At 38.1% G+C, this 23,449-nt stretch overlaps 1 protein-coding gene across 1 annotated transcript in view; it reads right to left on the reverse strand.

Annotated features, from left to right (window-relative positions):
- Nucleotides 1-1,266: 1,266 nt before the first annotated feature.
- ACSL3 (acyl-CoA synthetase long chain family member 3) overlaps nt 1,267-23,449 on the reverse strand; it is a 488,476-nt gene continuing 466,293 nt past the window's right edge. Inside the window, exons 13-15 of the mRNA XM_053709959.1 lie at nt 11,883-11,997; nt 11,205-11,362; nt 1,267-3,947 (exon numbers count right to left, since the gene is read on the reverse strand). Coding sequence (XP_053565934.1) covers nt 3,790-3,947; nt 11,205-11,362; nt 11,883-11,997 — 431 coding nt within the window. The 3' untranslated portion in view covers nt 1,267-3,789. The remainder of the gene's footprint in view (nt 3,948-11,204; nt 11,363-11,882; nt 11,998-23,449) is intronic.

Genomic DNA, 23,449 nt, shown 5'->3' on the forward strand with positions numbered 1-23,449 from the left:
GCACAGTCTGAGTTGAGTCACAGGGCACTGTTTGTGTAACAGCTAGGGACGGGGACTGAGAAGAAAGATGAGGAATGTCTAGGGCAACAGAGTCCTTAGAGGCAGGGGGCTCTGAGGGGTTAAACTTCTGAGGAATGACAGAGTCTTTATTTTTAGACTGCAACATATTTGCTAGACAGAAGGAGCAAAATTGCACAGGAGGTATCAATTGGGCCTCTACACATTATAAACATTTGTCAAAGTTTACAGATAAATTCTGACTTTTTCCCATAGAGTCCTCCATATGGGGAAAATTCACAAACCCACAGTAATTATCTTTAAATAAAAAAGCCTGCAGTAATTTCAAAACCAAAAAGGCTTACTAGAGAAATAAGGGGCTCAGATAAGTAATCTTTCTTATATAAATTCACTTACTGAAGAATAAACAAAAGCACCTCTATAACCTCAGCCGTTGCTGGAGTGACTCTACAAGCCGCTTTAGGTGAATTGAGATGTGCTGCCGTCACGTAACCGCATCAGGAAATGGAAATGAGACATTGCTAATGTTATTGATAAATTCAGAGCACTGTCTTCGCACACCTCCTAGATTTAGGAAGGCAAAGAATGACTGGAGATTATGGGAACTGGGAGGGATACTTATAGCTTTGCTGGGGTGTTCTTTTCCTCCTCTTGGTGGCCAGGGGTTGAATTCATACTAGCTATTGAATGGAATTGTGGATTCTCCATGCCATTGGAAAAAAATAAAAAATTGTAGCCCATGAACTCAACCAGTATGGTAGTATCCCAGAGGCGGACAATAAACAAATTTTAGTTCCACCTTCCTGGTCATTTGTGCCATAAATTCCCCATCAAAGACATATAGTATAACCAATATATCATCAGATAAGAGGGAAAAAAAATAATGCACAGGGTATTTTTCTTTAATCAATCCCACATATTTGTAAACATGACACTAAGTGTCTTTAAATTCCAGTCCAGGAAAAAAAAAAGTCAGAATATGATACAAAAGCCAGGACTGGAATTTTAAACCTTGTGTCTGTGTAAATGTATGAAACTATAATGATGTTGTGGATTGGGCACAAATTTGGGTTCTACGGGTTTTAGTACAAACTCAAATATATAAAGCAGTTTCTAAAATGAGAACAATACATTTGTTCTGTTTACTAGTAAACCTGTGTTATTGAATAGGACAGAATGTGTGTGTACGTTTTATAATAGTTAAGTTCTCTTGCACCAACCTTGAAGAAAGCTATGCCATCCAGGAAGAAATATTTATAAAGGTTTAATAAGGGATCACAGTGTACACGGATACCAAATTCAGATAAAGTATATAGCTGCTGCTGAAAAGTTTGACCTATATAAACAGTTGGAAACTGAGCATTTAAGAAATAAATATAAAAAAAAAAAAAAAAAAAAAGAGAGAACAAACCAATTCATAGATTGACGGAAATGGATTTCACAATTCTTAAACATTGCTCTATGCTACAGAAACAGTTTAAAAACAGACCTTTAGCACATCCCTAAAGCAAGAACACAACACACAAAAAGCTGTAAATGTGTCGCAACCCATATCATGCAAGCCCAAGTGGTAATGTACCACCAAGAGCTCTATATCCACAGGCACAAAACTAAAAGACAAAACAAAATACAGTTAAAAGAAATAAAACCCCCAGTTTAAACATCTTACAATCATCCTCTTTGAATCTGGCCATTTGATATCTCATTTACATTCCACACAATGCCAAAGCCTTTGAGCACTGAATTGTTCATAATTACAAATGGGCATATTGAACAAGGATAAATAACAAAGGTCAGATGTAGTATTGGACGGTTTCATTTTAGACCTAATTAAAGAGATGGGTAATTTCATAAAAGGAAAAATGATAAGATGTTTGTCACAAAAGGTAACACATTTACATATTGTACACTATTCAGAAATCCAACCAGCCCATCTGAGGACATAGCTAGAAAACCTGGGTGGGATAAATAACTTACAGATATAGGATTTCTTCAGTGATTTAAATTCCTTTTTATACAAAGCATACTTTAAATTTACATAAGTTGTAAACCACGTCTTGTTTTCCAGAGTTTGTAGTTTAAATATGATATTTGAAGCAGCAGTCCATGGAAACAACTCACGCATCAGGAAACTGGAGTGATATTTTGTACTTTTATTTCGTCAATAAACAAAAAGATAATTAAATCACAAAAAAAAAGTTTTACACAGGAGTCTACACTAAAGTTTTAGAGAGAATACAAAGACTGGAGAGTAGTGTTATAATTTTCTATATTCTGCATGGAAAGTGTTATCCAAAATAGATAAACTTTTTTTTTTTTTTTAAAAACTAGACACTGTCTCAAAAACTAAATTTAAAGGGTCAGTCAACATTCTAATTAATGTTACATAATTCTGCACTAAGTGCAGATTTATGTAACATTAAACTAGTGGTGCTCGTAAAAAACTTTACATTCCTTGCCATCTTCTTCTGCAGCTCTGTTTTTTTTTCCTCAATAGCACAGTTGAACTAAATGTAGCGCGCTCCTGAGCAGGGTAAAGCAGTTGGCTGCTTTACACAGCATGGGAACTCACCAGATTTAGCTCAACAGTGCAACACACTTGAGTAAAAATACAGCAGCAGCACGGCATTTTTTACAGGCACCACTAGATTAATGTTACATAATTCTGCACGTAAGAACGTTGACAGTCCCTTTAAGAGTCAGTTATAAAATATAAACATCTGCGGACAGTTTTTCTGAAACCTTTATTGAAGGTCCCTAGTAAGATATAGGCAAATGGTAATTTCATGAAAATATATTTCTGGAGAGAACAGAAATGACTGAAGATGCTGAGGGTTTATTATCCTTTATTAGATGCTCTGATTTATTGAAACTTAATTTGGTAATGCAGTGTCAAACGCAGAAATCAAACGACAAATTATTTCACTAATTCAATGATGTATGCACTGCTAAAAATCAAATGTATTGTAGAACTGATCAACCTTTCTTGTTTTATTGCACTCAAAAGAGATGGTTTACCAGATCTTGCATGGTTGATTTAGGCTATATAAAAGGTTTCTTTAATTCCTGCACCTCTTTTTTCTAGGCTGAACGGCTTAGAGATAAAATAGAAAATATTATGCTTTATGGGAACCCTTGCAATTTATTGAGATTTTATTATTAGAAATATAACTGACCTGAGAGAGTTACACACACATATATATGTATATATATAGATAGAAAAATAATGATCGTAGTGGACTGCTGCCTCAAATATTCAAGTACAAAACATTTACAAAACTGACCTGAATAGCTCATGCACAAAATGGCTGAGGTCCTACACATGCACATCTTACAGGATAGCATGGTGGTAATGGTCTCTACTTGGTGTATTTACCATGTTTACGATTCCATCACATAAGGCATAAACAGACAGTCAATAGATTGCACTAACTCCTGTGTTCTGAAGGCCATTATATTCACAGCATACTTTGGGCTGTCTGGTAGAGTGAAGAATTGTCCAGACAAAAATATATATGTAAATATATATATATGTACACATATCATATATATAACTGTCAGTTCAATATTGGAATCAGCATTGTACCAGGAAGTTGTAACAAACTCAAGAGAGAAAAAATATTCCTATGTTTTGTTTCCGTCGATGGAGGAATTCAAGTATTTTTGATCTCTGTGTGGATTGACTCTTGCACCCAGTTGCTGCAAAAGCAGCAATCATAACTTGCCATTCTGACAGCAAAAGGGTGCTTCTTCAGGAAGGGGATTCTGGTTTTATTTGCCCCCATACATCCTTTCAATATCTTCTTGGTAGTGACTTTTAAGCTCTTTGCGCTTGAGTTTGAATGCATCAGTAACCAGTCCTGTCTCAGGGGTCCAGGGCTCTGAAACTAGACGAATCTTTGCTGGAACTTCAAACTTTTCAAGGGTGGCTGTTGAGATTGAAAAGTACAGAATATCAATTAGATTATTAGAGCATTTTTATCTTGGCAGAAAGATGCTTAATGCAAATAACATTTTTAACTGCACACAAGCAGGAACCTTTCAGGAATACCATTAAAACCCTTCAAAACAAAAAAATGGAAATTAAAATCAGCCAGAAAACCCAAAGCATGAAATGCCACATATTAAGGTGGGGATAAAACTTACCCCACTTCCTGCTAAATAGAATCGGCTTTTAAAATTAACTAAAAGTGAAGAAAGCTTGGTAAATGAGAAGATATAGATGTATGTAAACAAAACAAAAAAAAAAAAGAAAAGATTTACCAAACAAAATTACAAAGACAGACAGGAGCCAAACTCTAGACATAAGTCTGAAAGTATTCTTTATGAAGAGGCCATTACACAATGGACAACTTCCTTCTAAATTTGACCTCAGTAGAGGCCCTCACATCAAACGTGTACTGTTTCTGAAATGTATGAAGAGAAATCCACACTGTTAGACCTCAGAATAAATATCATCTTCAGCTGCCTGGAAAGTGGAGTTTGCACTTGTAGCATGAACTTCCCAGTGAGAATCTGGGAATAGCAGTATTTTCTGGCATACAACATTACATTGTCCATGTTTAATTATTGTCAGTTTCCTACCATTCATTTTTTCTTTCAACAAAACCACCAAACCACCCGATGTGTATAGTCATTTCCCAATTAATAGACTTATAAGGATAAAATAAGGATAAAATAAGGTCTTAAGAAATGCAAAATTCAGAAAATATCTTAGGTAGGATCATGGAGTGACTAGAGAATTACCTTATCACTACAAGACTAAAACAAATGAACAGTAGTAGTAACCAAAATAACATAATTTATGTAAGAACTTACCTGATAAATTCATTTCTTTCATATTAGCAAGAGTCCATGAGCTAGTGACGTATGGGATATACATTCCTACCAGGAGGGGCAAAGTTTCCCAAACCTTAAAATGCCTATAAATACACCCCTCACCACACCCACAAATCAGTTTAACGAATAGCCAAGAAGTGGGGTGATAAGAAAAAAGTGTGAAAGCATATAAAATAAGGAATTGGAATAATTGTGCTTTATACAAAAAAATCATAACCACCACAAAAAGGGTGGGCCTCATGGACTCTTGCTAATATGAAAGAAATGAATTTATCAGGTAAGTTCTTACATAAATTATGTTTTCTTTCATGTAATTAGCAAGAGTCCATGAGCTAGTGACGTATGGGATAATGACTACCCAAGATGTGGATCTTTCCACGCAAGAGTCACTAGAGAGGGAGGGATAAAATAAAGACAGCCAATTCCTGCTGAAAATAATCCACACCCAAAATAAAGTTTAATGAAAACATAAGCAGAAGATTCAAACTGAAACCGCTGCCTGAAGTACTTTTCTACCAAAAACTGCTTCAGAAGAAGAAAACACATCAAAATGGTAGAATTTAGTAAAAGTGTGCAAAGAGGACCAAGTTGCTGCTTTGCAAATCTGATCAACCGAAGCTTCATTCCTAAACGCCCAGGAAGTAGAAACTGACCTAGTAGAATGAGCTGTAATCCTTTGAGGCGGAGTTTTACCCGACTCGACATAGGCATGATGAATTAAAGATTTCAACCAAGATGCCAAAGAAATGGCAGAAGCTTTCTGGCTTTTTCTAGAACCAGAAAAGATGAAAAATAGACTAGAAGTCTTTCGGAAAGACTTAGTAGCTTCAACATAATAATACAAAGCTCTAACAACATCCAAAGAATGCAATGATTTCTCCTTAGAATTCTTAGGATTAGGACATAATGAAGGAACCACAATTTCTCTACTAATGTTGTTAGAATACACAACCTTAGGAAAGAATTCAAAAGAAGTTCGCAACACCGCCTTATCCTGATGAAAAATCAGAAAAGGAGACTCACAAGAAAGAGCAGATAATTCAGAGACTCTTCTGGCAGAAGAGATGGCCAAAAGAAACAAAACTTTCCAAGAAAGAAGTTTAATGTCCAAATGAATGCATGGGTTCAAAAGGAGGAGCTAGAAGAGCCCCCAGAACCAAATTCAAACTCCAAGGAGGAGAAATTGACTGAATGACAGGTTTTATACGAACCAAGTCTTGTACAAAACAATGAATATCAGGAAGATTAGCAATCTTTCTGTGAAAAAGAACAGAAAGGGCAGAGATTTGTCCTGTCAAGGAACTTGCGGACAAACCTTTATCTAAACCATCCTGAAGAAATTGTAAAAAAAAAAAAAAAAATTCTCGGAATTCTAAAAGAATGCCAGGAAAAATGATGAGAAGACACTAAGAAATAAAAGTCTTCCAGACTCTATAATATATCTCTCTAGATACAGATTTACGAGCCTGTAACATAGTATTAATCACAGAGTCAGAGAAACCTCTTTGACCAAGAATCAAGCGTTCAATCTCCATACCCTTAAATTTAAAGATTTGAGATCCTGATGGAAAAAAGGACCTTGCGACAGAAGGTCTGGTCTTAACGGAAGAGCCCACGGTTGGCAAGAGGCCATCCGAAAAAGAATCCGTCCATGCTGGAGCTACCAGCAGAACAAACAAGCATTCCTTCAGAATCTTGGAGATTACTCTTGGAAGAAGAACTAGAGGCGGAGAGATATAGGCAGGATGATACTTCCAAGGAAGTGATAATGCATTCACTGCCTCCGCCTGAGGATCCCGGGGTCTGAACAGATACCTGGGAAGTTTCTTGTTTAGATGAGAAACCATCAGATCTATTTCTGGAAGTTCCCACATTTGAACAATCTGAAGAAATACCTCTGGGTGAAGAGACCATCCGCCCGGATACAACGTTTGACGACTGAGATAATCCGCTTCCCAATTGTCTATTCCTGGAATATGAACCACAGAGATTAGACAGGAGCTGGATTCCGCCCAAACCAGAATTCGAGATACTTCTTTCATAGCCAGAGGACTGTGAGTCCCTCCTTGATGATTGATGTATGCCACAGTTGTGACATTGTCTGTCTGAAAACAAATGAACGACTCTCTTCAGAAGAGGCCAAGACTGAAGAGCTCTGAAAATTGCACGGAGTTCCAAAATATTGATCGGTAATCTCACCTCCTGAGATTCCCAAACCCCTTGTGCCATCAGAGACCCCCACACAGCTCCCCAACCTGTAAGACTTGCATCTGTTGAAATTACAGTCCAGGTCGGAAGAACAAAAGAAGCCCCCTGAACTAAACGATGGTGATCTGTCCACCACGTCAGAGAGTGTCGTACAATCGGTTTTAAAGATATTAATTGAGATATCTTTGTGTAATCCCTGCACCATTGGTTCAGCATACAGAGCTGAAGAGGTCGCATGTGAAAATGAGCAAAGGAGATCGCGTCCGATGCAGTAGTCATGAGACCTAAAATTTCCATGCATAAGGCTACCAAAGGAAATGATTGTGACTGAAGGTTTTGACAAGCTGATATCAATGTTAGACTTCTCTTGTCTGACAAAGACAGAGTCATAGACACTGAATCTACCTGGAAACCTAAAAAGGTTACCCTTGTCTGAGGAATCAATTAACTTTTTGGTAAATTGATCCTCCAACCATGATCTTGAAGAAACAACACAAGTCGATTCGTATGAGATTCTGTTAAATGTGAAGACTGAGCAAGTACCAAGATATCGTCCAAATAAGGAAATACCAATACCCTGTTCTCTGAATACAGACAGAAGGGCACCGAGAACCTTTGAAAAAATTCTTGGAGCTGATGCTAAGCCAAACGGTAGAGCCACAAAACTGGTAATGCTTGTCTAAAAAAGAGAATCTCAGAAACTAAAAGTGATCTGGATGAATCGGAATATGCAGATATGCATCCTGTAAATCTATTGTAGACATATAATGCCCTTGCTGAACAAAAGGCAGGATAGTCCTTACAGCTACCATCTTGAATGTTGGTATCCTTACATAACGATTCAAAATTGATAGATCCGGAACTGGTCTGAAGGAATTGACCTTCTTTGGTACAATGAAGAGATAGAATAAAACCCCAGCCCCTGTTCCAGAACTGGAACTGGCATAATTACTCCAGCCAACTCTAGATCTGAAACACATTTCAGAAATGCTTGAGCCGTTGCTGGGTTTACTGGGACACGGGAAAGAAAAAAATCTCTTTGCAGGAGGCCTTAACTTGAAGCCAATTCTGTACCCTTCTGAAACAAAGTTCTGAAACCAGAGATTGTGAACGGAATTGATCCAAATTTCTTTGAAAAGAACGTAAACTGCCCCATACCAGCTGAGCTGGAATGAGGGCCGCACCTTCATGGGGACTTAGGAGCTGGCTTTGGGTTTCTATAAGGCTTGGATATATTCCAAAGTGAAGAAGGTTTCCAAACTGATACCGCTCCTGAGAATGAACGATCAGGCTTTTGTTCCTTGTTGTGATGAAAGGAACGAAAACAATTATTAGACCTAAATTTACCTCAGATTTTTTATCCTGTGGTAAAAAAGTTCCCTTCCTTCCAGTAACAGTTGAGATAAAAGAATCCAACTGAGAACCGAATAATTGATTACCCTGGAAAGAAAGGGATAGCAAAGTTGACTTAGAAGACATATCAGCATTCCAAGTTTTAAGCCATTAAGCTCTTCTAACTAAAATAGTTAGAGACATATACCTGACATCAATTCTAATGATATCAAAGATGGCATCACAAATAAAATAATTAGCATGTTATAGAATAATAATGCTATGAGAATTATGATCTGTTACTTGTTGCGCTAAAGCTTCTAACCAAAAAGTTGAAGCTGCAGCAACATCCGCTAAAAATATAGCAGGAGTAGAGACAGCCCCATTAACCTTAGGGATTTTGTCCCAAACTCTAATCTGTCAGATGGCACAGGATATAATTGCTTAAAACGTTTTAAAAGGAGTAAATGAATTACCCAAATTATGCCATTCCCTGGAAATTACTTCAGAAATAGCATCAGGGACAGGAAACACTTCTGGAATAACTACAGGAGATTTAAAAACCTTATTTAAACGTTTAGTTTTAGTATCAAGAGGACCAGAATCCTCTATTTCTAATGCAATTAATACTTCTTTAAATAAAGAACGAATAAATTCCATCTTGAACAAATACAAAGATTTATCAGCATCAACCTCTGAGACAGAAACCTCTGAACCAGAAGAACCATTATCAGTATCAGAATGATTATGTTCATTTAAAAATTCATCTGAAAAAAGAGAAGTTTTAACAGACTTTTATGTATACTAGAAGGAGAAATATCAGACATAGCCTTCTTAACGGATTTAGAAACAAAATCTCTTATGTTATCAGGAACACTCTGAGTATTAGATGTTGACGGAACAGCAACAGGTAATGTAACAGTACTAAAGGAAATTTTATCTGCATTAACAAGTTTGTCATAACATTTAATACAAACAACAGCTGAAGGAACAGATACCAAAAGTGATACACTTAGCTTTGGTAGCTCCAGCACCGGGCAGCGATTTTCCTGAAGTATCTTCTGACTCAGTTGCAACGTGGAACATCTTGCGATATGTAATAGAAAAAACAACATATAAAGCAAAATTTATCAAATTCCTTAAATGACAGTTTCAGGAATGGGAAAAAAATGCCAGTGAACAAGCTTCTAGCAACCAGAAGCAATAAATAATGAGACTTAAATAATGTGGAGACAAAAGTGACGCCCATATTTTTTTAGCGCCAAATAAGACGCCCACATTATTTGGAGCCTAAATGCTTTTGGCGCCAAAAATGATGCCACATCCGGAACGCCAACACTTTTGACGCAAAAGAACGTCAAAAATGACGCAACTTCCGGCGACACGTATGACGCCGGAAACAGAAAAAAATTTTGGGCCAAAAAAGTCTGCGCCAAGAATGACGCAATAAAAAGCAGCATTTTCAGCCCCCACGAGCCTAACAGCCCACAGGGAAAAAGTCAAATTTTTTAAGGTAAGAAAAAATGATTGATTCAAATGCATTATCCCAAATATGAAACTGACTGTCTGAAAATAAGGAATGTTGAACATCCTGAGTCAAGGCAAATAAATGTTTGAATACATATATTTAGAACTTTATATAAAAGTGCCCAACCATAGCTTAGAGTGTCACAGAAAATAAGACTTACTTACCCCAGGACACTCATCTACATGTTTGTAGAAAGCCAAACCAGTACTGAAACGAAAATCAGCAGAGGTAATGGTATATATATATAAGAGTATATCGTCGATCTGAAAAGGGAGGTAAGAGATGAATCTCTACGACCGATAACAGAGAACCTATGAAATAGACCCCGTAGAAGGAGATCATTGCATTCAAATAGGCAATACTCTCCTCACATCCCTCTGACATTCATTGCACGCTGAGAGGAAAACCGGGCTCCAACCTGCTGCGGAGCGCATATCAACGTAGAATCTAGCACAAACTTACTTCACCACCTCCATAGGAGGCAAAGTTTGTAAAACTGATTTGTGGGTGTGGTGAGGGGTGTATTTATAGGCATTTTAAGGTTTGGGAAACTTTGCCCCTCCTGGTAGGAATGTATATCCCATACGTCACTAGCTCATGGACTCTTGCTAATTACATGAAAGAAAACTACTTTCCTTATGGTAAGATACCAAAGGGCTGCTTTACATAATAGCTGAAAAGGATAGCTCAATTAAAGCTCCCATAACTAGAAGCAACTCCTACTGTGACATCACAAACTTGCATTAAGGATTATTGCATGACAATTGCAAAATCAATGGCATTTAAATCCACCTGATTTTGGGAATAGCTGACAGATTTAAGACCTAAACCAATGAAATATCATGTGACTGAAATCATGCTGGAAAATACATGGCAAGCACTATAACAGGCAGCAAATGAGGACAGAGGCTTGCCAAAGTGTATTGAACACTGGATCAGATTCAAATAGCACTGTGCAATCAGCAGCATGGCCTGTAAACCTGACAAACCTCTGACGCTATAAGGAGGAAATAAGGCTGCTATAACTGGCACCATTGCTTCTCTGTCCTGCTAAATTTTTCTTAGAACTGAATGTATGAGGGGGACTGGAGGGAACGTTTATTTGCTGGTGATAGTATGCACTGCATTTGCTTCTGAGAAAGGCAAGCCACTGACAACCATCAGGTCGATCACTGGAGTCCTCCAGCTTTCAAATGAAATCTATTGAGGCCCTGCCGCATAAACCAATGCCAATATAAATATATCAGGCGTGTTGGCTGATATCTGTATAATAAAGTACCTGCTGCAGGAGACTCTGCCAACACCTTCTGCACTTCTTTCTCCATGATTGGGTTGTTACAGAGGGATTCCCAGTTCCCTTGTATACTTCTTTTCTCTGCCAGATTCATTAGATCCTTTTGATTTGGAACCACAAATCCGATCACATATGATTGGTCACTGAAAACAATAAAATGTGTAAGTCAGCAAGACATGGTAGTAGATATATTTGCCCATAACAGTATTTTAAACATAGGACACACACACATTATCTATAAGGAACATTACAGTGCAAATATGGTCTAATTAGTAATAGCATGTCAGTTTTACACTACACTGAAGTATAAATTAAATGTTTCCAATGTACTTCTGCTATCTAATTTGCTTTGTTCTTTTGGTATTCTGTGTTAAAAAGCATACCTAGGAAGGCTGAAAAGCAGCAATGCACTACTTGGAGCAGGTTCCTGATTGGTGGCTGCACATGTATGCCTCCTCATTGGCTCATCCAATATATGAGCTTGTTCCCAGTAGTGTGTTGTTGCTCCTTCAACAAAGGATACCAAGAGAATAAAGCAAATACAGATTTCAATATACATTTTGCTTCATGTTCCTTTAAACACATTAACGAATGCACAAGTAAATAAGCATGTGTAATGGTACACTTCCAGCTATAACATATCTAAGCACGCTTTGTCTCCACCTGTTTGCATATGCACAGATGTTATCAACAATTGAAAGGTTCTTCAGTGCAGCCTCCACTTTTCCGAGAGAGACATATTCTCCAGCTTGGAGCTTAACAAGGTCCTTTTTCCTATCTGTAATGAGACCCGTTTAAGAAAAAGTAAATTCCCCACAAGAAAACATTTTTAATTACATTACTAAAAGCAGTTCTAGTTTACTACAGGTAATCCAACTTAGAGACAAGTTATATGTGCAATGTTAACTGCTTAGATCAGAATAAATCTCTCTTGTGGGAGAACATTAAAATAAAAAATTGATTATAGTATCCTTTAGAAATGTAATTTGACATTAGGAGTGCAATTAAAAACAAAACAATCTAGAAAACTTTTAGGCTGATGGAAAGAGAAAATGGACAACTTAAAATAACTTTTTTTATGTTTTGAACATGGTTGTCCCTTATGTAATCTACATGTGAATTCACTTACCAGCATATGTCTTATGCAACTGTACAGTTAAAAAGAAATCTTAAGGTTTCCTAAATATAGCGTCACACAAGAGTTTTTATCTTTAGGATCTAAGCTGTTAAATTGACAATTTCGTTAGTTACAAATGTTAAATAATTAAACAGCGCATCTAGCTAGAAGGAAAAAAAAAAAAAAGAAGCCCGTCAGAGATACTACTTTTATTTAATTTTTAGGTAAAGATCGTTGTACAATTTAAGAGGGGTTATTTAGCTATTCATAAAATACCCTTTAAGATTGTACCTTAACTTAATGTGTTGCGACAAATAGCAAATACATTTTAAAATGTGGTTTCAAGCTAAAAACAAAAGAAAAAGACCCTTGTGAGTAAAACTTTTTTTCTTTGGTGGGGGGAGGAAATAAAAACTTGACATAAAATGATATTATCCTATATTTATTAAGCAGTATTATTTAATAAGAAACCTGCATTTAAAACAAATTAGTTGAAACACATGAATAGTTTTTGCTACAGTAACACATAGTATACAGATAAGTTTGCCTAGCAAAAGGTCACTTGCATCAAACATTGGTTGAACATGTAGAAAAAAACATAATTTATGCTAACCAGATAAATTACTTTGCTTCCGGATAGGGAGAGTCCATGGCTTCATTCCTTACTGTTGGGAAATACATCACCTGGCCACCAGGAGGAGGCAAAGACACCCCAGCCAAAGGCTTAAATATCCCTCCTACTTCCTCATTACCCCGTCATTCTGCCAAGGGAACAAGGAAAAGTAGGAGAAACATTAGGGTATAAAATAAATAATAGGGGACCGCACATAGATAAGAAACGGACGGGGACCGGGGACTCTATCCGGAAGGAAAGGAATTTATCTGGCAAGCATAAAACAAAATTTATGCTTACCTGATCAATTTCTTTCTTTTGCGATGTACCAAGTCTATGGTTTCATCCTTACTTGTGGGGATATTATCCTTCCTAACAGGAAGTAGCAAAGAGTGCACCACAGCAGAGCTGTCTATATAGCTCCCCCCTTAACTCCACCCCCCAGTCATTCGACTGAAGGCCAAGGAAGAAAAGGAGAAACTATAAATTGCAGAGGTGACTGAAGTTTTCAATAAAAAATACTATCTGTCTTGATAGACAGGGCGGGCCGTGGACTTGGTACATCGCAAAAGAAAGAAAGCATAAATTTTGTTTCATTTTGCAAGATGTACCAAGTCCACGGTTTCATCCTTACTTGTGGGATACCAATACCAAAGCTTTAGGACACGGATGAAGGGAGGGACAAGACAGGAACCGAAACGGAAGGCACCACTGCTTGCAAAACCTTTCCCAAAAATATTCTCTGAAGAAGCAAAAGTATCAAATTTGTAAAATTTTGAAAAGGTATGGAGCGAAGACCAAGTCGCAGCCTTACAAATCTGTTCAACAGAAGCATCATTTTTAAAAGCCCATGTGGAAGCTACCGCTCTAGTAGAATGAGCCGTAATCCTTTCAGGAGGCTGCTGTCCAGCAGTCTCATAAGCCAAACGGATCATGCTTTTCAGCCAAAAGGAAAGAGAAGTCGCCGTAGCCTTTTGATCCCTACGCTTTCCAGAATAAAAAACAAACAAAGAAGATGTTTGACGAAAATCTTTGGTTGCCTGCAAATAAAATTTCAAAGCACGAACTACGTCCAAGTTGTGCAACAGACGTTCCTTCTTAGAAGGATTAGGACACAGAGAAGGAACAACAATTTCCTGATTGATATTCCTGTTAGTAACAACCTTAGGTAGGAACCCAGGCTTGGTACGCAAAACCACCTTATCAGCATGGAAGACAAGATAAGGCGAATCACATTGTAAAGCAGATCGTTCAGAAACCCTTCGAGCTGAAGAGATAACAACTAGGAACAAAACTTTCCAAGATAAAAGCTTAATATCTACGGAATGCATGGGTTCAAACGGAACCCCCTGAAGACCTTTCTGAACTAAATTTAAACTCCATGGCGGAGCAACAGGTTTAAACACAGGCTTAATTCTAGCTAAAGCCTGACAAAAGGCCCGAACGTCTGGAACATCTACCAGACACTTGTGCAACAGAATAGACAGAGAAGATATCTGTCCTTTTAGGGAACTAGCTGACAATCCTTTCTCCAATCCCTCTTGGAGAAAAGACAAAATCCTAGGAATCCTGATTTGACTCCAGGAGTAGCCTTTGGATTTGCACCAAAAAAGATATTTACGCCATATCTTATGATAAATTTTCCTAGTAACAGGCTTTCAAGCCTGAATCAAGGTATCTATGACCGACTCAGAGAAACCCCGCTTAGATAGAATCAAGCGTTCAATCTCCAGGCAGCTAGAGCATCTATCAGTACTGCCCGGGGATCACTTGACCTGGATCCGTAACGAGGAAGTTTGGCGTTCTGACGAGACGCCATCAGATCCAATTCTGGTGTGCCCCATAGCCGAACCAGTTGAGCAAACACCTCCGGATGGAGTTCCCACTCCCCCGGATGAAAAGTCTGACGACTTAGAAAATCTGCCTCCCAGTTCTCTACTCCTGGGATATAGATCGCTGACAGATGGCAAGAGTGATCCTCTGCCCATCGGATTATCCTTGAGACTTCTATCATCGCCAAGGAACTCTTTGTTCTGCCCTGATGATTGATATAAGCCACAGTCGTGATGTTGTCCGACTGAAACCTAATGAATCTGGCCGAAGCCAGCTGAGGCCATGCCTGGAGAGCATTGAATATTGCTCTTATTTCCAGAATATTTATCGGTAGGAGAGCCTCCTCCCGAGTCCACAAACCCTGAGCTTTCAGGGAATTCCAGACTGCACCCCAGCCCAGAACCCAATCTGGCCTGCGGAAACACATTCCCTTGGACAGATGATCCTGTGACAAACACCAAAGAAGAGAGTCTCTGGTCTCTTGATCCAGATTTATCTGAGGAGATAAATCCGCATAATCCCCATTCCACTGATCGAGCATGCATAGTTGCAGTGGTCTGAGATGCAAGCGAGCAAACGGAACTATGCCCATTGCCGGTACCATTAGACCGATTACCTCCATACACTGAGCCACTGACGGCCGAGGAATGGAATGAAGAGCTGGGCAGGTGGACAAAATATTTGATTTCCTGACCTCCGTCAGAAATATTTTCATGTCCACCGAGTCTATCAGAGTCCCTAGAAATGAAACTCTTGTGAGGGGGGAAAGAGAACTCTTTTTTACGTTCACCTTCCACCCGTGAAATCTTAGAAAAGCCAACACTAAGTCCGTGTGGCACTTGGCTACCGGTGATGATCTTTGTGGATAGGAATGTGTAGATATGCATCCTTTAAGTCCACGGTAGTCATATATTGACCCTCCTGGATCAATGGTAAGATAGTCCGAATGGTCTCCATCTTGAAAGATGGGACTCTTAGGAATTGGTTTAGGATCTTGAGATCTAGAATTGGTCTGAAAGTTCCCTCTTGGGAACCACAAACAGATTGGAGTAGAACCCCTGCCCCTGCTCTGCTTTTGGGACTGGGCAGATCACTCCCATGGTAAAAAGGTCTTCTACACAGCGTAAGAATGCCTCTCTTTTTGTTGGGTTTACAGACAATTGAGAAAGATGGAACCTCCCCCTTGGAGGAGAATCCTTGAAATCTAGAAGGTATCCCTGGGTTACAATTTCTACTGCCCAGGAATCCTGAACGTCTCTTACCCAGGCCTGAGCAAAGAGAGAGAGTCTGCCCCTACTAGATCCAGTCCCGGATCGGGGGCTATCCCTTCATGCTGTCTTAGTGGAAGCAGCAGGCTTTTTGGCCTGTTTACCCTTGTTCCAAGACTGGTTAGGACTCCAGGTTGGCTTGGATTGAGCAAAGTTCCCCTCTTGCTTTGCAGCAGGGGAAGAGGAAGCGGGACCACCCTTGAAGTTTCGAAAGGAACGAAAATTATTTTGTTTGGTCCTTGTCTTATTTGACTTATCTTGTGGGAGGGCATGACCCTTCCCTCCAGTGATGTCTGAAATGATCTCTTTCAGTGCAGGCCCGAATAGGGTCTTACCTTTGAAAGGGATGGTCAAAAGCTTAGATTTAGATGACACATCAGCTGACCAGGACTTAAGCCATAATGCTCTACGCGCTAAAATGGCAAAACCTGAATTCTTTGCCGCTAATTTAGCAAGATGAAAAGCGGCGTCTGTAATAAAATAATTAGCTAACTTAAGAGCCTTAATTCTATCCAGAATATCATCTAGAGCCTCAAACCAAAAGGCAGCTGCAGTGGTTACAGGAACAATGCACGCTATAGGTTGAAGAAGAAAACCTTGATGAACAAAAATTTTCTTTAGGAGACCCTCTAATTTTTTATCCATAGGATCAATGAATGCACAACTGTCTTCAATAGGTTTAGTTGTACACTTAGCCAGAGTAGAAATAGCTCCCTCCACCTTAGGGACCGTCTGCATGAGTCCTTTATGGTGTCAGATATGGGAAACATTTTCTTAAAAACACGAGGGGGAGCGAACAGAATACCTGGTCTATCCCACTCCTTAGTAACAATGTCCAAAATCCTCTTAGGGACCAGAAAAACATCAGTGTAAACAGGAACCTCTAAATATTTGTCCATTTTACACAATTTCTCTGGAACTACCATAGGGTCACAATCATCCAGAGTCGCTAAACCCTCCCTGAGCAATAAACGGAGGTGCTCTAGCTTAAATTTAAATGCCGTCATATCTGAATCAGTCTGAGGGAACATCTTTCCTGAATCAGAAATCTCTCCCTCAGATAGCAAACCCCTCATCCCTACTTCAGAACATTGTGAGGGAATATCGGATACGGCTACTAAAGCGTCTGAAGGCTCATTATTTGATCTTAACCCAGAGCTACTGCGCTTCCCTTGCAACCCTGGCAGCTTAGATAAAACCTCTGTGAGGGTAGTAATCATAACTGAGACCATATCTTGCAAGGTGAAAGAATTAGACGCACTAGAAGAACTTGGCGGCGCTTGTGCGGGCGTTACTGGTTGTGAAACTTGGGGAGAACTAGATGGCAAAACCTGATTACCTTCTGTCTGAGAATCATCTGGATGGTTTCGCAGAAAAACTTTCCCTGCATCTCCAGACTAACTCATCAATACTCTCACTGAGAGGTTGAGATGACTACTTAAAACTCCAGTCCTATCTCGAAGGGCAGATAACCTTTTTCAGGACTCTCCGAATCTTCTGACACTTCTCTGCCACCTCCTAACGTGACGAAAGGCAAAGAATGACTGGGGTAATGAGGAAGTGAGAGGGATATTTAGGCCTTTGGCTGGGGTGTCTTTGCCTCTTCCTGGTGGCCAGGTGATGTATTTCCCAAAAGTAAGGAATGAAGGCGTGGACTCTCCCTATCTTAGGAAGGAAATATATATATATAATGAATGCAAAAAGGAAACATGCAATGTGAGAAATAAAAAATAAATAAATTGGGGGTGGGGGGATAGAAGAGAACCCCCATCTGATGCATAGGCAAATATCTTAATACTGGTGAACTTCACATTAAACCACTTTAATGAGCATATGCTAAACAATACTATAATTTGAAATAAATTATTTTATAAAAAATGTTTTTTGGGGGGTGGAGGTTTCATTTATAATGACTGATGAAAAGTATGTCAAGCAAAATAAGTAGTCTTATATTTCATTCTTGAATCTAGTTCAATGGATTACAAAAGATGCAATTTGATTGTTGAGGTTTATGTTTGATGCTTTTCATCAATTTGTTGCTAGTCTCAGATGAAAAACTTAGGTAAAGATGCTTTTGACGTAAAACTCGACAAACCATTGATAATTCATAGTGTTCTAAAAAAAAAATATTAAAAATGCAAATATTAATGGCACAAAATCAAATAGCTCTAATGAGAAATATAATACAGAAAGGTATGCTCCAAACAGACAATATTGTTCAAAAAGTATTCTCCTTCTCTTCAGAATTTAAATAGAAAAAGTTTAGCTCTCGTCTCCTTGTGTCACGCATCAACAAATTGAACAGTAGACTTAGTAGTGAACTTTCTCAAAAATAATCTGAAAAGCCCAAGGAAGGACCACATTGAAATACTTTCCTATTTGCTGTATTATTATGCATATGCTTTTCAACCAGGATGATATTTTTATACCTAAGGGCCTGGTTATTTGCAGGAATGTAAAACGTTGTGGGACCAAAAGTAGATAAGCACATCTAAAGTTAACTAGCATAATGTTAAAATCAAAAGATGCTGGTGGCTGCAATACGCATCACAGTGATTTGATCTTGTTTGATCTTTTTAGTATCACTCAGAAAAACATGACAAATCAAGTGAAATTCTTAGACAACAGCTACAACATTTAAACAGTTTACCATGGGATCTCATACCTAACAGACCGGAAAAAATAATAAATAATAATATTATTATTATCATTATCAACAACAACACATATATATGTGTGTGTGTGAGAGAGTGAGTGAGAGTTCTCTTTCTGACCTTAAAGAAAGTGGTTTGTAAGGATCTCAAGTAGAAGTAAACATGTTGTTCGTTCAGACAGTTACATAACTAACTTGCAGAGCTTAACTGTAGGCAAAAGGTGACATTTTAGATCTAGGAATCATGCACAGCCTTGCTGTTTCTCAGAGAGACTATGTGCTGTGCTTTTCTGAAACCAGTGGAATTACTTTTTTTTGGGGACTAGATAAAACAGGAGAATATAAGTGCGTTTCGAGCATAGTTTAATATAATGGTGGGTATTCTTCAGAGTGGTAGGGGAAATTTATTTATGTTTTTCTCAAGCGTAAATTTAAAAATGTACTGATTGTATTACATAACTTGTAATATACTAACAATATATATTACATATATAATATGTATATATATATATATATATATATATATATATATACCGGGTATATATATATATATATATATATATATATATATATATATATATATATATATATATATATATATATATATATATATATATATATAACACAGAAAAAGTCCAGCACTCACTTACAAACTCTCAGCTAAAATTAAAATAATTTTTTTTTGTTTTCAATCTTAGCTGAGAGCTTGTGAGTGCTGAACTTTCTCTGTGCATCCTTCACTTGTTTCCAGTTTGTTGGATTGAGAGCTTGCATTGTGTGGCTGTTTTAGGGTCCCAGATTTTGGAAGGGACCTTGACATGGTACCTGGGCTTGTCCCATTTGGCCATATGCGGTAACTAACCCTTCCATTTTTGCTTTTAATCTTAGCTGAGAGCTTGTGAGTGTTGGACTTTCTCTGTGTGTTGTATTAATTTGTTTTGCAATTTTCCCTATGGTTCTTGCACCCAGACCTGTCTGGGGTTACCTGCCTGTGACTCTGGGGACAGCACAGCTTCCTGTGAGTGCCGGTGAGCACCCAGGGCTGAGCATGTTGCAGGGTCATGGGATGTGTACCCAGTCCAGCCTGTGTGTGTGTGTGTGAATGTGTGTGAATGAGAATGTGTGTGTGTGAGAATGTGTGTGAGCGAGAATGTGTGTGTGTGTGAATGTGAGTGAATGTGTGTGTGTGAGTGAATGTGTGTGTGTGTGTGAGAATGTGTGTGTGAATGTGTGTGAGTGAGAATGTGTGTGTGTGTGTGTGTGTGAATGTGTGTGTGTAAGTGTGTGTAAGTGTGTGTGTGTGTGAGAGTGTGTGTGTATGTGTATATATATATATATATATATATATATATATATATATATATATATATATATATATATATATATATATGTGTGTGTGTATGTATATATATATATATATATATATATATATATATATATATATATATATATATATATATATATATACATACACACATGTATATGTGTGTGTGTAATCCATTTTCCAGTCTTTCCTAGTCGGAGTAATGTGATGAGGATTATGAATGTATTAAATAGCAGTTTCCATGACCGAATAAAAGTTGGATCTTTAGATAATGTATGAGTTACTGTCCATAAGGCGAGTAAACATGCACTATCATTAAAAGAAAAAGCACTTCTAAGTTTGAAGCACTATACACAATAGTGAACCAAAACAGAAGGTCAGTGTAAGTTACATTAAAGTTGACCAGTTTATATAAAAAAAAAATCCATGGAAGTGTACAATGAAATTGGCAACTGACTTGGCTTAGTGATCACTCAACCCGTGGAAACTCTTAATGGCATACCATCAAATGTTAAGCAAATGGAATTGGTGAAGACTATTTGGTATTCTGCCTAGGAAACTATGGCCTAGATTACGAGTTTTGCATTAGAGGCTGTGCGGTGCTAACGAGCAGTTTTGTCTCACCGCTCACTTACATGCAGAGCTGGTATTACGAGTTTTCAGAAACCCGTCAAAAGACAAGAAGTGAGCGTTGAGCAAAATATTGCTCATTACCGCACTCCAATACCAGCGCTGCTTAAGTCAGCGGTGAGCTGGTTGTACGTGCTTGTGCACGTTTTCCCCATAGGAATCAATGGGGAGAGCCGGCTGAAAAAAAGTCTAACACCTGCAAAAAAGCAGCGTAAAACTCACTAACGCAGCCCCATTGATTCGTATGGGGAAATAAAAGTTATGTCTACACCTAACACCCTAACATGAACCCCGAGTCTAAACACCCCTAATCTTACACTTATTAACCCCTAATATGCCGCGGCCGACATCGCCGCCACCTACATTATAATTATTAACCCCTAATCTGCTGCCCCCAACATCGCCGACACCTACATTAAATTTATTAACCCCTAATCTGCCGCCCCCAACGTCGCCGCCACTATATTAAAGTTATTAACCCCTAAACCTAAGTCTAACCCTAACCCCCTTCTAACTTAAATATAATTACAATAAATCTAAATAAAATTACCATCATTAACTAAATTATTCCAATTTAAAACTAAATACTTATCTATAAAATAAACGCTAAGCTAGCTACAATATAACTAATAGTTACATTGTAGCTAGCTTAGGGTTTATTTTTATTTTACAGGCACGTTTGTATTTATTCTAACTAGGTAGAATAGTTATTAAATAGTTATTAACTATTTAATAACTACCTAGCGCAAATAAATACAAAAGTACCTGTAAAATAAAACCTAACCTAAGTTACAATAACACCTAACACTACACTATAATTAAATAAATTAACTAAATTAACAACAATTACCTAAATTAAATTAGCTAAAGTACAAAAACCCCCCACTAAATTACAGAAAATAATAAACAAATTACAGATATTCAAACCAATTACACCTAATCTAATAGACCTATTAAAATAAAAAAAGCCCCCCCAAAATAAAAAAACCCTAGCCTAAACTAAACTACTACGTTCTATTCCATCATAATTAGACTGGGCTTTAAAGCCGATATGATGGAATAGAACATCATAACTAACGGCTGTCCTGAAGCCTTCTGTGCAGTCAGGACTTGATCGCGGTCTTGGGGGCATTCCTAGGGTTGTAGGGACGCCCCCCAGACGCGATCCAATAATTGAAATCTCCCGATCGTGTGGTTTCAATTTGTCTACATCGGAACAGTTGTTCCGATGTAGGCACTTTAGTCCAGACTCGAAAGGGTTAAAAGGGCCTTTTGCGGGGCATTGCCCCAAAGTAATCAGCTCTTTTACCTGTAAAAAAAAATACAAACAACCCCCCAACACCCACCCCACCAAATAAAATACTATCTAAAAAAAACTAAGCTCCCCATTGCCCTGAAAAGGGCATTTGAATGGACATTGCCCTTAAAAGGGCATTTAGCTCTTTTGCGGGCCCAAAGTCCCTACCCTAAAAATAAAACCCACCCAATACACCCTTAAAAAAACCTAACACTAACCCCCTGAAGATCGACTTACCGAGAGAAGTCTTCATCCAAACGGCGCGGGTCCATCTTCAAGACATCCGACGCTGAGCATCCTCTTCTTCCAACGACTAAAGCTGAATGAAGGTACCTTTAAGTGACGTCATCCAAGATGGCGTCCCTTAGATTCCGATTGGCTGATAGAATTCTATCAGCCAATAGGATTGAACTTCAATCCTATTGGCTGACTGGATCAGCCAATAGGATTGAACTTCAATCCTATTGGCTGACTGGATCAGCCAATAGGATTTTATTCTACCTTAATTACGATTGGCTGATAGAATTCTATCAGCCAATCTGAATCTAAGGGACGCCATCTTGGATGACGTCACTTAAAGGTAACTTCCCTCAGCTTTAGTCGTCGGATGAAGAGGATGCTCCGCGTCGGATGTCTTGAAGATAGACCCGCTCCGCGCCGTCTGGATGAAGACTTCTGCCCCCAGCTTGGATGAAGACTTCTCTGGGCTTCGTTGAGGACTTCGGCCTGGCTTGAATGAAGACTTCTCCCGGTAAGTCGATCTTCAGGGGGTTAGTGTTAGGTTTTTTAAGGGTGTTATTTTTAGGTTAGGGACTTTGGGACTGCAAAAGAGCCAACTGTCCTTTTAAGGGCAATGCCCATCCAAATGCCCTTTACAGGGCAATGGGGAGCTTAGGTTTTTTTAGATAGTATTTTATTTGGGGGGTTAGTTGTGTGGGTGGTGAGTTTTACTGTTGGGGGGTTGTTTGTATTTTTTTTTTTAAAGGTAAAAGAGTTGATTACTTTGGGGCAATGCCCCGCAAAAGGCCCTTTTAAGGGCTATTGGTAGTTTAGGCTAGGTTTTTTTTTTTTTTTGGGGGGGGGGCTTTTTTTTATTTTAATAGGGCTATTAGATTAGGTGTAATTAGTTTAAATATCTGTAATTTAGTGGGTTTTTTTTGTACTTTAGCTAATTTAATTTAGGTAATTGTTAATTTAGTTTATTGTGTTATTGTAACTTAGGTTAGGTTTTAATTTACAGGTAAATTTGTATTTATTTTAGCTAGGTAGTTAGTAAACAGTTAATAACTATTTAATAACTATTCTACCTAGTTAAAATAAATACAAACTTGCCTGTAAAATAAAAATAAACTCTAAGATAGCTACAATGTAACTATTAGTTATATTGTAGCTAACTTAGGGTTTATTTTATAGGTAAGTATTTAGTTTTAAATAGGAATAATTTAGTTAATGATAGTAATTTTATTTAGATTTATTGTAATTATACAGTATTTAA

This window comes from Bombina bombina, chromosome 4 (assembly GCF_027579735.1).
Source record: "Bombina bombina isolate aBomBom1 chromosome 4, aBomBom1.pri, whole genome shotgun sequence".
NCBI classification, from domain to species: Eukaryota; Metazoa; Chordata; class Amphibia; order Anura; family Bombinatoridae; genus Bombina; species Bombina bombina.